Source organism: Fomitopsis serialis, assembly GCF_022376445.1.
Source record: "Fomitopsis serialis strain Sig1Antser10 chromosome Unknown B0H18scaffold_39, whole genome shotgun sequence".
Taxonomy (NCBI): Eukaryota; Fungi; Basidiomycota; class Agaricomycetes; order Polyporales; family Fomitopsidaceae; genus Fomitopsis; species Fomitopsis serialis.
In genome coordinates this window covers 173,894-188,527 of record NW_025954999.1, presented here as the reverse complement: position 1 = coordinate 188,527, position 14,634 = coordinate 173,894, and the positions used below count along the sequence as shown (strand labels likewise).

General features: G+C 55.7%; 6 protein-coding genes across 6 annotated transcripts; 2 read left to right on the top strand and 4 right to left on the bottom strand.

The window, feature by feature from the left end:
• Window positions 1-466: 466 nt before the first annotated feature.
• Window positions 467-1,706, top strand: B0H18DRAFT_1011140 (uncharacterized protein; the record flags this gene model as incomplete). The annotated part of the gene is made up of 2 exons (XM_048028972.1): window positions 467-670; window positions 727-1,706. Coding segments are annotated over exons 1-2 (1,106 nt in total), but the record flags the coding sequence as incomplete, so codon positions are not given.
• A 420-nt stretch (window positions 1,707-2,126) lies between these two features.
• Window positions 2,127-2,895, bottom strand: B0H18DRAFT_401555 (uncharacterized protein). The gene is made up of 5 exons (XM_048037928.1): window positions 2,738-2,895; window positions 2,526-2,667; window positions 2,326-2,481; window positions 2,248-2,270; window positions 2,127-2,190 (listed from the first exon to the last, which is right to left on the bottom strand). Coding segments are annotated over exons 1-4 (363 nt in total). The 5' UTR covers window positions 2,801-2,895; the 3' UTR covers window positions 2,127-2,190; window positions 2,248-2,268.
• Window positions 2,896-3,862: 967 nt separating this feature from the next.
• B0H18DRAFT_1011133 (P-loop containing nucleoside triphosphate hydrolase protein) lies at window positions 3,863-5,171 on the top strand. The gene is made up of 4 exons (XM_048028971.1): window positions 3,863-3,971; window positions 4,025-4,255; window positions 4,307-4,952; window positions 5,004-5,171. The coding sequence occupies exons 1-4, from the start codon at window positions 3,897-3,899 to the stop codon at window positions 5,027-5,029; spliced, it is 978 nt and encodes a 325-aa protein (XP_047892701.1). The 5' UTR covers window positions 3,863-3,896; the 3' UTR covers window positions 5,030-5,171.
• A 51-nt stretch (window positions 5,172-5,222) lies between these two features.
• B0H18DRAFT_1085434 (SNF2 family N-terminal domain-containing protein) lies at window positions 5,223-8,418 on the bottom strand (the record flags this gene model as incomplete). The annotated part of the gene is made up of 11 exons (XM_048031919.1): window positions 5,223-5,608; window positions 5,674-5,833; window positions 5,894-6,100; window positions 6,159-6,400; window positions 6,462-7,008; window positions 7,064-7,531; window positions 7,586-7,708; window positions 7,761-7,783; window positions 7,836-8,036; window positions 8,090-8,252; window positions 8,326-8,418. The coding sequence occupies 11 exons, from the start codon at window positions 8,416-8,418 to the stop codon at window positions 5,223-5,225; spliced, it is 2,613 nt and encodes an 870-aa protein (XP_047892700.1).
• A 228-nt stretch (window positions 8,419-8,646) lies between these two features.
• B0H18DRAFT_1011126 (kinase-like domain-containing protein) lies at window positions 8,647-11,683 on the bottom strand (the record flags this gene model as incomplete). The annotated part of the gene is made up of 13 exons (XM_048028970.1): window positions 8,647-9,204; window positions 9,249-9,717; window positions 9,768-9,846; window positions 9,901-9,944; window positions 10,104-10,108; window positions 10,162-10,231; window positions 10,284-10,300; window positions 10,357-10,610; window positions 10,770-10,785; window positions 10,835-11,011; window positions 11,068-11,168; window positions 11,257-11,390; window positions 11,641-11,683. 13 exons carry the CDS (start codon window positions 11,681-11,683, stop codon window positions 8,781-8,783), a joined length of 1,833 nt encoding a protein of 610 aa, XP_047892699.1. The 3' UTR covers window positions 8,647-8,780.
• A 1,184-nt stretch (window positions 11,684-12,867) lies between these two features.
• On the bottom strand, window positions 12,868-14,042 carry B0H18DRAFT_1011117 (uncharacterized protein). Its single transcript, XM_048028969.1, has 5 exons — window positions 13,879-14,042; window positions 13,696-13,819; window positions 13,458-13,675; window positions 13,333-13,413; window positions 12,868-13,279 (listed from the first exon to the last, which is right to left on the bottom strand). Exons 1-5 carry the CDS (start codon window positions 13,929-13,931, stop codon window positions 13,135-13,137), a joined length of 621 nt encoding a protein of 206 aa, XP_047892698.1. The 5' UTR covers window positions 13,932-14,042; the 3' UTR covers window positions 12,868-13,134.
• Between the last annotated feature and the right edge of the window lie 592 nt (window positions 14,043-14,634).

Sequence of the window (14,634 nt, the reverse complement as noted above, 5' to 3'; positions counted from 1 at the left end):
GTTGGGACAATGACCGCCTATGCCACTCCCAGATATAAACCTCTCCCGGGCACGTGCACATGTTCACAATGCAAGGTAAGTAGGAGCACACGGACGCCCCCCAGGCCCGCAGAGGCCCGTGGACAAAACGTGGATGCTTCCATAGTGATCCGCAGGTAATGTCATATTTCACTAACTCACGCTGGGAGCTAGTACTCTGGCTGCTAAACACGATCATCATGCGAGGCCTGAAGGACTTCACGTCGAGCTTGACTCACAAGAGTCATACGGACAGCGGTGAGACATCGACTGATGTACAATCCAGGAACATCCCCTGATGTTCTACAAGGACCACGACAGACCCGGAGCGAATCACCCTCGCACTACATCGACGTGGAGGAACCATTGAGTCACAGAAGAGGGCGGAAATCGTCACAAAGGGCCCGTCCGCCAGTGGCAGACGACGCGAACCAGAGTCGGAACGAGGCAAGCGATGCCCTAGCAATCGCGCTCATAGCGCATGCTAACAACGCTTTAGGGACGATACTCATCCACTACCCAACCAATGGAGAGAGAGACCACTAAACGAGGCCGCGACGAGACGACGCGAGATATCGACTGGCGACGAGTTACGCGGTACATATTGGAGAGAAAGGAGTGGCGCACGGAAGCCGAGCTCGATCAAAGCAACGTGAGTCCATCCTCTAGGAAGACAGTAATATCTGAGTGACCCGGCCGTTGGCCCAGCTCGACAATGCGAAGAAGCGCGAAGAGATTCTGGTCAAGGAGAACGCCCAGCTGAAGGCGCTACTCGAAACTCGCCGACAGGAGCTGCAGGACGCCCAGCGCTTCATGCGTACGGTAGACACGTTCGCGGAGAGCGAGGTGGTTCAGGAGGTCCGCAGCCTGAACACGGAGATTTTCAATTTGGCGCGTTCCATAGCTGATCAAGCCACACCCAACCAAGATCAGCATACGGTGCTCGGTGCAGAAGATGATGTGATACGTGCATTGGGTCATCCTTTCCTCGCCGTGCTCAAATCCACAGATACACGGGGAGACACAATCCTTGTAGAGATCGCCACGCAGGTTGCGGTGACGAACTTCCTTGCCCGGATCATCTCCACATGGACGAACGACTCTGAGAGCGATAACGTCTTGACATCTGTCTACGAGAGAATCAGGAAATCGGGTAAGCATCTCTCTGCTTCAACACAATTTGCTGTTGATCTTGAGAACTCTGCAGAGAATCAGAGCGTAGTAGGCCAGTGGCGTGCTTTGACGCGAAAATTCGCACAAGCTGAGCATCTCGACGCGGAGCAGCTGGACGACAGCTGCAGCAGAGAGCTCGCCAAACTGTTACGACACGTCGTACTATCGTCCTGTATGCGTCCCTCTGCAGAGAGCGACCCGCAGCAGCCCATACACATCCTGGTCAGCAAAGCCCTCAAGATCCGCCACCTCATTGCCGAGGCTATGAAAGGTAGCGAGTACGAAATCCTGCTCCCGCGACCCGATACCGCATTCGTCGCGGAAGAAATGGAGGACATATATGGTGACAGCAAAAAGGAACGACGCACGAGATCATGTGTCTTATGTTGCGTGTCCTTGGGGCTTCGGCGGGTTGAGAAGGTTGAGGGGAGCTTGCGATCGGCCACGCTTGTCAAGCCTGGCGTAGGTATCCAAACTCTAGTGGATGATCTGTGTTTGGCAGACGGGGACGATGAAATGTCAGGTTAGCAAAGCATCGTCAAGGTTTGACGATAGCACGATGTATCTGATCAGTGATAATTCGTGCAATAAGACACGTTTACGAACCTTTTTGTGATGCACTCAGAACTCCTGCCACACGTACAACAGACCAGAAAACATGCATCAGCACCTCGCCGGTTAAGCTGGTATGGACGCACGCACTCCTGAATCGTACGCAGAAGATTTCGGATCGAGTTTAGGTCCGGGAAGTTATACGCAGAGACACGCCGCAAGGCAGACCATTCGTCCGCATCGTGCTGCTGGGGCATCCAATGCGCTCGTTTCCGGGTAGACAGGACCACGGCATGCATGGGATGACTGTCTTGTAAGCCGTGATTATTAACTTGCTCGGTTTCCTGCAGCCACTCAGGCTTCAAGATTCGAGATCAAGGGCGGCCGATTTGGTTGAGAGCTGTGACGGCTCAAAGTCCGTTATCATACACAGCGGCCGTAGCCGTCCTAAGAGATCAATGAAATCAACGAGGCTGCGTGTGCAGAGATGGACGTAAGCCTCACCTCTTCTGAACACCCTGTCAGTTCTAAGAGGCGCACATAAGATTTAACGCTAGTCAGAGCCCAATACGATCGACTCACATTTTCCCACCAACCGATCTGCGCCTTCATCTCCGTTGACCCGCATTATAACATCGTAATGCTGCTCCCGGTAAGACTTTTTCGGGCCGTCGTGCTTGTTCCATGCGCTCTGTGGGGGCTCGGCCGTGACACGACAGAGCGTGAAGAATGAATATGCTGTCCGATGAGACAAGCCCTCCTACACAGGTCAAATAACCTACCCAGCTCCACATCCATCCAGTGCGATACAGCGACGCGTCCCCGGTAAGCCATCAGAGAGGCTGATAGGGACATGTCTTGAGGCTGCGCGTAGTACGAGGCAACCGCAAAACTGAACTCTTTCGTTTCCTGCTCGGAGGTTCCCTGGGGGTCCGCATCATCCACGCCATAACTGATGAGCTCAGCCCCCGCGGTAGTAAAAAGGGAGACAAACCTTAGGTACTAGGGTGGCGAAGCCTCCCACGGGCAGTATAGACCTTATCCTTGCGACTGACATGTTCAGGATCGGAGGCGTTGTACCACGGGTTCATAGGTGTGCCGTATGTGTGTCGCGCGATCCTTGCAGAGACACAGTTGTCGAGGTGGTACCACCCACAGCGACCACCTTGGACCTGTCCGCGAAGCATTATCCCACACGCGCCCAAGCGTGACGATGGTCACCACTCATGTCTGACCATCCGGGTAGATTATCCACACCCCTTTGCCTCAGCGGAGCTCTGCAGTCCACTGCGCAGGTAAGGGCTAATGGCGAAGCCACCAACGAGCAGGACGGTCTAGGATTCAATGGATTAACTGCTATAGAACCTCACGGAATCAGTTAGCTACAACTCACAGCAAGACCTGGGCTGACTCCTGCCAGCTGGGCATCAAGGCCTGCAGGCCAGACTTGATCGCATCGACAGACTCGTGGAAGAGAGCCTCTACGTCCGCGCTGTACAAGATGAGCTGTTAGTTCGTCTGAACGGTTTTCCAATGGAACCTGACACATACCCCGGCAGAGTGACAACGGCCCTTCGTCTCTGAGACCATTGCTTCTTGCATATCGTTATATAAACAAAATGGATACGCAGCAGGGATTTTTTTCTCATGCGCGTGCCGGACGGCGCAAACGCTGACAACGTTCGAGTGTCAGAAGTACGATACTTACTGCTTTCAGATGGGCTGGGTGGACAAGATGAGTTAAATGGCAGAAGTCTTGCTCATTGACAAACATTATACATCGCACACAACGTGTGCAATACCAGAAGGCATATTCGGATCCCCAGCTGTCTTCAGCAAAGTGTTGCCAAGCCAGCCATCGTGTAGGCCCGGGGATTTGCCAGGTCGTTCAGAGAAATCGAGCTAGGAAAGCTGGTTCCACGAAAACTTTCAGTCATACGCCTAACCCTCTGGGAAAGGGGCACATCGAGAGATGGGCAGGGAGGGCAAGACGAGCAGTCACGCTACGCGCCACGTCACAGTCATAAGGTCACACTTTGATCGACACGGGCGCTCGGTGCCCTGACAAATCGGAGATCTGGGCTTGGTAAGGTGGCTGCTTGACTCGCCCACTCTTCATCCAACCTTCGTCTCCTGCTCTCATCATCCAAGACATGATAGCCGTACAGCAGGCTGTACCCCTCCCAGATCCGCTCTCGGTCCCTGCAAATGCACCGGAACATTGTCCTGTAAGCTCTCCGCCCGTCTTCAGATCGACGTACATTCTGACCAATGTCACCAGGGAACGGAGTCGGAACTGGCAGGAAAGGCAGATGCATGCGCGGGATGTGCCAACCAGGAGATATGTGCGTCCGGAGTCGCGAAGGGACCAGACCCTGCCCTACCATTCGTACGGGAGCGCATGTCGACTGTGAAGCGGAAGATCCTCGTCCTCTCCGGGAAGGGCGGAGTTGGCAAGTCCACTTTCACTGCGCAGCTGGGGTGGGCATTCGCGGCGGACGATACATTGCAGGTGCGTACCTAATCGCCATGATGCCATTCCCCGCCTCATTGTATCTGTTAGACAGGGATCATGGACGTTGACATCTGCGGCCCCTCGATTCCTACCATCCTCGGCATCGCATCTGAGCAAGTGCACGCATCCTCTTCAGGATGGTCACCCGTCTACGTACAAGACAACCTCGGTGTCATGTCCGTCGGCTTCATGCTTCCCTCCTCAAAGGACGCAGTCATGTGGCGGGGGCCCAAGAAGAACGGGCTCATCTCGCAGTTCCTCAAGGACGTCGACTGGGGCGAGCTCGACTACCTCGTCATCGATACGCCCCCGGGCACGTCCGACGAGCACCTCAGCATCGTAACCTACCTCAAGGAGAGCGGCATCGACGGTGCCGTCGTCATCACCACCCCACAGGAGGTCGCACTCCAGGACGTCCGGCGCGAGATCGACTTCTGCAGGAAGGTCGACATACCGGTGATTGGCCTCGTGGAGAACATGTCTGGCTTCGTGTGCCCTAGCTGCAAGAACGAGTCGCAGATCTTCAAGCCGAGTACCGGTGGAGGGCGGAGGCTCGCGCAGGATATGGGTGTTGACTTCCTGGGCGCCGTGCCCTTGGATCCGCGGATAGGCAAGAGTGCGGACTACGGTGTCAGCTTCCTGGACGAGTACCCAGACAGCCCCGCAAGTATCGCATACCTAGACATCATTGACAGTAAGTCCCCTTTCGACGTCTCGCCGTCCTGCAGTGCTGATGAACTACCAGAAATTAAGCAGAAGCTCGGGGACTGAGGCTCACCTCTTCTCTGCCTTTTCATTTCCGTGGACGGCTGTGTTATTGGGTCTCAGACTTGTTGTAGCTACTAGATCTATTGCATGTATTTTACTCACATCCATATACAAGAGCAATCATTGGAGAGAACATTGAGTATACGCGACAGCGAGACATACACTCCAACCCAGATAATCCAGACCAGCAACAGGCTCATGCCCGTCCTTCTTCGTCTTCCTCCTCCTCTTCCTCTCCCAACATCTCGGCCAGGAAGTCGCCTCCCTTAGTAACAGGCGCCTCATACACCGCGAACGCAGCCGTCCGCGCCGCACCACCCTTGCCCTCCTTCTCCACGCCCTTCTTCTCCCCAATCGCCGAGCCAGCGGACGTCCACCCTCTGCCGCGCTCCGTGTAAACCTCAGGGCTGCGATCGAGCAAGACGTCGAGCTCCTCATCGCTGACGACGCTCGCCTTCCCCGCCGCCGTGCTCGGCACGACCTCGATCTGCTCGCCCTCGAGCTTGAGGAGCGCCGCGGCCATCGCGGCCATGGTCTCCTTCCTGTTGCGGCTCGGCGCGAGCGTCGGGTCCTTGAATTCGCCTGCAAAGAGGGACCGCGCTTGGTGAGCGAGACTGCGGACGGACGGAGAGATGGTGAGGACGTACCTTTGGCGATGACGAGCGCCTCGAGCTTGCGCTTGTCGTTCGCGCGCTGCATGATCTTCGTCTCGACGGTGTGCTTGCTGACGATGCGGAACACGAGCACGGGCTTCGTCTGCCCGATGCGGTGTGCCCGGTCCTGCGCCTGCAGGTCCATCTGAGGGTTCTGGGAAATGATACTTGTCAATACAACACGGCGTAGCGGACATGACTCTGGGACTCTCACCCAGTCCTGGTCGTAGAAGATGACCGTATCTGCAGCAACTAGGTTGAGACCCAATCCTCCAGCCCTCGTGCTGAGCAGAAAGAGACGCGGCGCGTCGGGAGCGTCCCCGCTCTTCTGGAACCTGTCCACCTCATCCCGCCGATCGGCCATGGACGTCGACCCGTCGATACGACACAGCGACCACCCCTTGAACTCAGTAGCCCAGTCCTAGATCCATAACATCAGTCAACACCGGAGTGGACCAGGTGCATGGAAAGCTCCGCACCTCAATGATATCCAGCATAGTCGTGAACTGGCTGAAGAGCAGCACCTTGTGGCCCCGCTCGAAAAGCTCTACTAACAGCCGTTCAAGGACCATCATCTTCCCGCTGGCTGTCGACAACTCGTCATTGATCACGGGCTGGCGGGTCTTCGGGTCTATCGGCCAATCGAAGAGGAACGGATGCGAGCAGACCTTGCGGAGCTGCATCACCATGTTCTGCAACGACATCCGGTTCACCTTGGACACTGGAGTGCCGGGCCATGCATGTTTCAGTGTCTAGAAACATCTGGTTTGGGCGGGACTTACATAGTGCCTTCCTGCGCCATTCGCGTGCGAGCTCTTCATTACTTTTCTCCTGCTCTCTTCTCCTGATGTCGTCGATCTCTCCAGCTTCCAGCTTCCTGAAGTACTCGTCATCGTTCCCATCCACAGCGTAGCTCTTTCGCTTGGTTCGCCGCAGTCCCGCTCGGCCCTTCCCTTTTGCCTGCGCCTTCAACGGAACCTCTTCCTCGTCGTCCGACTGGCCTTGCTTCTCGGCCGCCTCCTTGGTGAGGAGCGCGCGCAGGCCTCCGCTCGCGATGGCGTCGTACAGTTCGCGCTGGCGCTCACTCAGAGGCGCGTAGAGCACGTACTCCTTCTTTGGTGGCAAGTTAGTCTCGACATCGACCTTGAGTCGCCGAAGCAGGAACGGTCGCAGGATCGAGTGCAGGGAGTGTATGATCTGAGCGGAACGCGAGCTCGAGAGATTAGCTTGCAGCTGCGGAAGATTGAACCACTTCTCGAACGCCTCAGGATCAGAGAACATATCGGGAAGCACAAAGTTCAGGAGAGCGAATAACTCGGAGAGGTTATTCTATGAGATGTGCCGTTGTCAGCTAGAGCCTGGGCGTAACTTGTTGTCGACGTACTTGCAGCGGTGTCCCTGTGAGGATCATCCTCGAGCTTGCTGGTATCATCCTGAGTTCGCGGATCAGTCTGCAGTTCATATTCTTCAGTCGATGCCCTTCATCGACGACAATGAAGCCCCAGTAGTACTCCGCCAGGTAGGCGCGATCCTTCATGAGCATCTCATATGTCGTGATGACCACGGGGAAATTGGTGCGCTGATGTGGAGGTAGGGACGTTGCCTTCTTGCTGACGCTGACGCGAGGTTGAGACGAGTTAGCACGGCCCTTGTTATTGTTCGCTGTGGCCTTGTTCTTTGAAGTCTTTGATTTCCCCTTCGATGAAGATGAGGAAGCAGCTGGGCTGGCCCCGCGAGAGGAACCACCTTTCTGTCTGTTTTGGGCTTGCATGTCCGCTTCCGAGAACACCATCTTTTTGTGTCGAATCTCAGCACGCTCCTCGGGCGTACCATGGTACATGACCACAGGAATCTAAGTATCAAAACTTCTGTGAGTGAGTTCAGCAATCAAGACGGAGACACGCACGTCAGGAGCAAAGCGTTCAAACTCTTCCACCCAGTTATTCAACACGCTGAGCGGGCACAACACAAGGAAAGGTAGCGAAGAGCGCTCACGCAGAAAAGCGTGGAATGCAATGGTTTGGAGTGTCTGCGTAGAAATATGAGCATCTCGGACCCAAGTGCAAATGACTAAGACGGACCTTTCCCAGACCCATCTCATCGGCTAGGCAATAGTCAATCTCTCAGCGCAACCGTCGATCACATCGCGAACGTACCTAGGATGCCCGACATTCCACTCTGGTGCAGCGCAGCCATCCAGGCGACACCTTCCAGTTGATAGTCTTTCAATGTCGCACCAGTGATCAGTGCAGGTTGTTCGAACGGCGTCGTGTCCTTCGCATCCTTCGCGTCATACGTGTCTGTGGCCTGCGGATCCTCGTCCAACTTCACGCGCTTTGCAGTATGTGCCTTGCCATCTTGTCCATCCGCCCGCAGTCGCTTCTTCGTGCTGCCTTTTGTATGGTGTCACTGGAGGTGGACTTCTCGGCCCTCTTCGACGTCGGTGCGTTGCGTTTGATCGTGCGGTGAGTACCGCTCAACTTCACCCTATCCATTTGCTGCTTCAGAACCTCCACGATGACGGTGGACTTCTCGAGCAGGTTGGTGAGCATTTGAAGTCGCTCAGCTGTCTCCTGTAGACATCCAGGTTAATTACATTCTAAATTACGCGAATGGGGCCCGACGACTAATGATCGTGTAACTTACTTGGTCCTCCTCCACATCAGGCTCCTTCTCATCTGAGTCTGGTGGCGGTGGGCTAGACGCGGGCGTACTGCCCTCCGAATCAGCTGCACTCATTGGGAAGACGGGCGAGGAAGCTCGAGAGGATAGCGAAGGCATTTCTAAGGTCGCTCAGAGTACTGTGCAACGAATGCGGATGATGGTCGCGTTATGAAGTCGACCGTGGCCAGACGCGCTCGCGTCCAAGGTCCGTGTGACAGAGTGACGGCGCGTAGTGTGACCAGTCGCGCCGATGTTATGCGACGCGTCGCCTGTCACCCTCCAGCGGCGCTCTCCGACTGAGTCTAAGTACACAGCGAATGCATTGCGGTCGACATGAGCCTATCTACACTAGTGATACATCTAGATCATGGGTCATCTATGCAGCTGCAACGAGTCCATCCATACAGTACACGTCGCTCGAACACACTTCGAGAGGTCTACTCATCCTGCTTTGGCGGCGACTCCAGCTCTCCGGGCATCTCCGACGGAAGTGCCTCATCTCTCTCCTGCACAATATACTTCCCAATGGGAGCAATATCCGCCAGCCCACCTGCAAAGCCCTCCCCACTCTCGTAGATCGACACAGTCGAGAGTGTCCTGAGCAGCCTGCGCGCGCTATCGTATCCGTATGTCGACGCAGTCCTCGATCGCGCCGGCACGACGTAGTCCTCCTTCTGCGTCGGAAAAGCCACTGTGCTTGCCCCACCGATGGCCTCGCCACCGCCGCCAGACGGCCTACGCGACGGTGTCGGCCGATACGATGTAGATGCGGACCCGCCGTATAGCGAGTTCGTCCGCGACGGAACATACGTGCTCGATCGTCGCGAATAAGCAACCATGGGGTCAACGGGCTGCTTCGTCCTCGAATGGGTTTCGTCGTCGAAGGCGTGTCGTCCTCCGCCAACCGCTCCTCGGGCTTCGCCGGCGGCTCCAGACCCTCGAAGACGCTCTGCGCCATCTCCGGCGTGGCAAGAAACACCGCGTCGTCCACTCCTGGTGGCTGCAGATTCTCTGCCATCTCGCGAATCTCCTCTAGCTTGCGCTTGATCTCCCGTGTGGGTGACGGTAGTGCGCTGGGTCGGCGAGGCAGCTCCGAATCTAGCTCTGGTTCTAGTTCCGGCTCCGGCTCCGACTCCTCAACAGGAATACTGCGCACTTCGCCGCGATAGTCTTGTATCTCGTTGTATAGCGCCTCCTTGTACTGTTCCAGAGTCTCTATAGCTTCGAGCGTTCGCCACCGTTCGAATGGCTCAGGGCAGTCGGGCTCGTCGGTGATGTCGTGGTACGACGCAAGCCAGGGGTGTTCGAGTGCTTCAGGGACTGTGATTCGCGCCGCAGGATCGAACGTGAGCATTTTGGAAAGGAGATCAAGAGCTGTAACGTCTTCAGCGACGCACAAAGAGTACACAAAAGGCAGTGTATACCTTGGAAATCTGCTACTGGTAGAACCTTTGAGAAAGGTACTCTTTTCTTCCAGGGCAGGGACCGTATGTACGCCCGTGCCTGCCGACACTCGTTAGCCCAAATATTACACAGTCTGAGGCACACGGTCCGCACTTTTGGACTTGCTATGCGATCGACGACGTCGCTCTCCGGGGTACCTAGGCACATTGTTTGCTCGATCGCAGTCCGGTAAATGTTCGTGCATCACGACATACCGAGAATCTCGAGGATCTTGTTCAATTGGTCGACTGCAGACAGAAGGGGCACTTGTAGTTAGATGGGACATTCATTCGTTATCCTGCATGGAGTGAGCTGACCATAGCTGCGTGACAAGTGTCAGATGCTGGCAAGCAAGGACAGAGGGTCCGTGCTCACTCCTTCCCCTTGAATACTGGCCTGCCAAGCATAAGCTCTCCGAAGATACAGCCTACTGACCAGACGTCGACTGAAGACAAGTCTTCAGCATCATTTGATACCCTACATGAACAGTCACGTACTAGCTGTGTTGTACCCCCTTCATCATGCACTCATTGGTGATCAGATAACATACGGTAAGCAGGGCCCACTCACTTGAAAGCAAGCATGATTTCCGGCGCACGGTACCACCTCGTCGCAACGTACTCGGTCATGTTGGTCGGCTCCTCATCCGGTTTTGAGTTGAACCCTCTACTCAGACCGAAGTCACAGATCTTCAGCTCACAATCGGCGTTTACCAACAGATTGCCGGGCTTCAGGTCTCTATGTACGACGGACGCGGAGTGAATATACTTCATGCCTCGGAGAACCTGGTAGAGGAAGTACTGGACGTGCTCATTGCTGAGCATCTGTCCAGATTTATGATTTGGTGCAGATCCGCTGGTGCGAAGTCAGGGATCTCAACGAGAGTGGTGTGGTGGGGATTCGCACCTTCCATCGGCTACCCACACCGTCGTCAAAACCCCGTTAGCCGGACAATCGTTCGCACAACCTGATATATAACGAACCTCCATAAAGATATATCTGCACACTGTCAACTCTTCGCAAGCGAAATAAATTAGTGGCGGCTCACATCTCACTCAAGTCCGGAGTACAGTCCACATCTATGAGGCCGGTGATATTCTCATGATTGAAGTGTCGCAAGAGGGTGATCTCGCGCAATGCACGCTTTGCAAGCTGGACCTTCTCTGTCGCGCGAGTGACCATCTTGATCGCCACCGGCTCTCCCGAGATCTCGTCCGCGGCCGAGCTGCGAGATCTTCGTCAACACGACGGTCCGGCGTTCTCGGTAAAGAATAGACTAACATGACATAGCCGTACGCTCCGGACCCCATCTCGCGAATAAGCTTCCATCGTTTCTCGACATGGAACGCCTTGCCAAAGGAGGACATGAGCGTATGGTATCCCTGCACACGAACGGTTAGATTCGGCCACGATGGACTTGGAGACCTACCACCGTCGCCGAAGTGCGTCACTCGACCGGGTGCGAGCCACTGCACGCGTCCGCGAGCGTCCACGCCGGCCGCTGGAGGAGTCGGGCGAAGGTATCGGGGACGACGACTTGCCTCGACCGTTCTCCTGTCTCTCGCTCTCTTTGTCCTTTCGTCCCCGGAGATCGTTGTCGGTGCCTGTGGTGGGGGAGCAGTAGCCATATCACAGTCGGATCCCGGATGCAGCTGCAAGTAGTCGGCGGTAAGTGGGTTCGGAGCCGCTGATCGCTGACACCGGTGTGAGCAAGACGATGGTGGGCGTTCGGGACACGTCGGTAGATGGATACGAGGTTGGTCGTTTAGAAGACGGAGCGAATTACGTGCAGATTACATCCGTCCTGCCTGGACCAGGACCGGCAATACCAATGGCACGCACAAACATGCACACCTAAACTGGGGCGCCAGATACAGATCTCGCTCCCAGATGACATGCCTCCTGTGCATGCGTCGAAGACAGATGTCCCTGCTTGCACCCGTGCTGCCTCACTCGCCGCGGTCTCTCTTCTGCGATTGACCCATGCAGCACAGTCGATGGCACTCCAGCTCAAGCGGACGGTACGACGATTCACATGGTTGAAAGCACTATAGTACAACTTTGCATAACAATCCTCGAACGAAAGCAGTCCCACAGCGATCCACACATCTGGTCTCGCAGATCACGCACGCTATACTTCCATGTACCAACAGCCATCACGCGTCCACCGGCACCCACGACTCTCCCTCTACAGCCGCACCACTCGTCTGGGCGCGTGGAGCACGAGGGCGACTAGTCTGCCTAGCCACGCTCTCGTCCGCCGAGTCCTCCGTGTTCCGCACCGTGACCGTCTCGTGTCCGGCACCTCTCTCCGCCCCTTCTGTTGGGTAGTCCCCGGGTGGTCGCAGAGCGGACTCGCCGACCATCGCGGTGGCGCCAGCGGCCGTGTTACTCCATACGACACGCCCGCGACCATCGGTCAAGAAGGGCGGGTCACTGTCATGCAATGCTTCGGCAGCAGCGTCAGCGCAAGGAGGCCTGGCACCCTCGCGCGGAGGCTCAACGACTGGAGCCGCAGGTGAGGCAGGAAGCTCGCTAGCCTCCAGCGAGCGCATGACATCTCGACCCGCCTATCAAACTCCGATGCCTCACTGAGCAATGCCTCAGCCTCGCGCGAAACCTGCTCGCGCTTGCACACGATCACCTTGTGTTGGGGTTGCGTTGAGGTCCGTCGGAGCAAGCGCATTGGTAGCAGAACCAGGAAGAGGGCGCGCCTCGTCGAGGGCGACGCTCGACTGATCCGAGATCGATCGTGGTTGCCGATCGACGACGGTGCTGAAGCGGCTCCGAGGGATGGGCTCAGACGTTGCTCGGTCGGGGCGGAGCGCCTCTGGGTCGGAAGTGCCAATGGGAGGGGTCGCTGCCTGGGTGCAGGTATTGGCAGTGGGGATTGGCTGCGCGAAGTGACTGTCACCGATGTATTCACCAGTGTTTCGTCTGTACCGACGGGCGATGGGGCGTCGACGTCCATGAGGTAAGGCGCATTGCCTACTCGAGTATCTAGTAAGATCGCCTGTTCAGTTAGACAGAGCAATCAGACCCGTTGAGGGCAAGGGGAAAATAGGAAACGCCATCACGTACTAGTCTTGCAACCATATCCTCCATCCTCACGTTGTCGTTGACCAGGAAATGCGGAGGTGTGCCGAGGTTGTCATCCGGGGACATGAAGGTGTCCGAATCACTTCCCTGGTCGAAGTCACGCTCCTCAGGGATGTCTGAGAGGCTGGCGTCGTCGTCATCGTAATCATACCCCATGAGAGCGCTATTCATCATCCGACGGAGATTAGCATATCGTTCCCTTTCCTGTCGCCGTCTAAAGACCTACAGTACCATTGGGTAAATGGATAGTCAGAGGACAGAGTGGCTCACCCTCATGTTGTGTTCGACACCAAGCGCGAAGACGTAAGGAGAACCGTCGGCGTTGCAATGCTGAAAGAAACAATCTTTGCCGAATGGACAGAACCTGTCTTCGACGGGTGACTGCTGGAAGTACCTGTGTCGTACTATCAGCCAATGTTGACGCGGGGCACTAAATATAAGACGTACTTGCAAGGCACCCTAGCCATGCTCGATTTGTACTCCTCGATGATAGCAGCCTTTCGCGGGTGACCCTCCGGGAAGAATTGACTCGATGGCGTAACAAACTTCGAGGACGCTCGACATAGGGACACTGCTTCGTGACACCCGACGCGACAACATCATCCGACTTTCCGTTGGAGGCACGCCATTCGCGGATGCACCCAACGCAGAAGATGTGACTGCAGCCCGCCAGAAGGCCGTACGTTACAGGCTTCTCATAGCAGATGCAGCAGAAGGGCTCTTCCACGTCCTCCGCGGGCGGTGGTGCTGATGTAGATACGGCAGCGTTGGTTGGACCCGGGTCAGCGTGCTTGAACCAGCAGTCGGCACCACGGCGGCAGTAGCCATTGGCGTAGTATCGGCACGTCTTGTTCTTGTCGTAGGTGTGAGCTTCTCAGCCTCACCGTGGAGGAACTTGCACTTGTTCCCTGCGTAGCAGCCGCGTGGTGAGTTGCTGCGCGGTGACCATCCACATCAGCGCTGATCGCCGTAAAGAGAGCGCTGTCCACTCACTAATAGCGACATGTTCCTCTGGCTTTGGACGTCACAGGGCGTTCACCGTTCATAAGGACGCTGTTGGGCGAGCAGACCAGTGGCTTCCCCGAGAGGAAGAGATCGTAGGCAGCGAGAATCAGAAAAGGAGAGATGAAGAGACAGGGATAGTGTATTTATTATATTATCGTATAGTCGTTCAGTGAGAGCTGCGGTGAGATGGTGAAGGATGGTGGGCAAGTTGTGCAAATAGGCGCGGGCGAGTCGTGCTCAAGGCATATGGCGGAGTTGCCTATTCGGGATGAGAGTACCGGGCGCCTATTGTATCGGGCTGGGATCTCGGCCACCTCAGCACTTTAAGAGCCCTTCCCGGTCCAAGAGCAACACAATCATCCCGTTTAGAGTGTGATTGTATCATAGTACACTTTGAAGATGTGTTCATCACTTTTACTGATTTATGAGCATGAATATGAGAGTCGTGAATATTTCCGTGACAAGGGTACAACTTATGGACGCCCATATATCCCAGTCAACCTCAATTGAGTGCACACACCGCTAGAGATCGTTTGCGGGCCTAGAGCTAGTTGTTACAATCCTGAGGATACAACGACAACAAAAATAGTCTAAAATAGTCTCATTTTTGGGCTGGAAGCCGGAAACCGTGACGAGAATGTCGGGGTGAGTGTGCTTAGGTAATACTTACCAAATCCGGGTATCATCGCTCGGATTCATCACTCCTATTCACAATTTCTGCTGTAGGAGCCTGTAAGTAAGCCT

Bases quoted from the DNA above. Each gene is read 5' to 3' on its own strand.
- B0H18DRAFT_1011133 (XM_048028971.1), top strand. From the start codon at position 3,897: ATGATAGCCGTACAGCAGGCTGTACCCCTCCCAGATCCGCTCTCGGTC. The intron at 3,972-4,024 runs GTAAGCTCTCCG...CAATGTCACCAG, and splicing joins ATGCACCGGAACATTGTCCT to GGAACGGAGTCGGAACTGGC. The intron at 4,256-4,306 runs GTGCGTACCTAA...TGTATCTGTTAG, and splicing joins CGGCGGACGATACATTGCAG to ACAGGGATCATGGACGTTGA.
- B0H18DRAFT_401555 (XM_048037928.1), bottom strand. From the start codon at position 2,800: ATGTCAGTCGCAAGGATAAGGTCTATACTGCCCGTGGGAGGCTTCGCC. The intron at 2,668-2,737 runs GTTTGTCTCCCT...GCGGACCCCCAG, and splicing joins TCGCCACCCTAGTACCTAAG to GGAACCTCCGAGCAGGAAAC. The intron at 2,482-2,525 runs GTAGGTTATTTG...CTCATCGGACAG, and splicing joins CTGGATGGATGTGGAGCTGG to CATATTCATTCTTCACGCTC.
- B0H18DRAFT_1011117 (XM_048028969.1), bottom strand. From the start codon at position 13,931: ATGAACGGTGAACGCCCTGTGACGTCCAAAGCCAGAGGAACATGTCGC. The intron at 13,414-13,457 runs GTGTCCCTATGT...TACGCCATCGAG, and splicing joins GCGTCGGGTGTCACGAAGCA to TCAATTCTTCCCGGAGGGTC. The intron at 13,280-13,332 runs GTACGTCTTATA...AGTACGACACAG, and splicing joins ATGGCTAGGGTGCCTTGCAA to GTACTTCCAGCAGTCACCCG.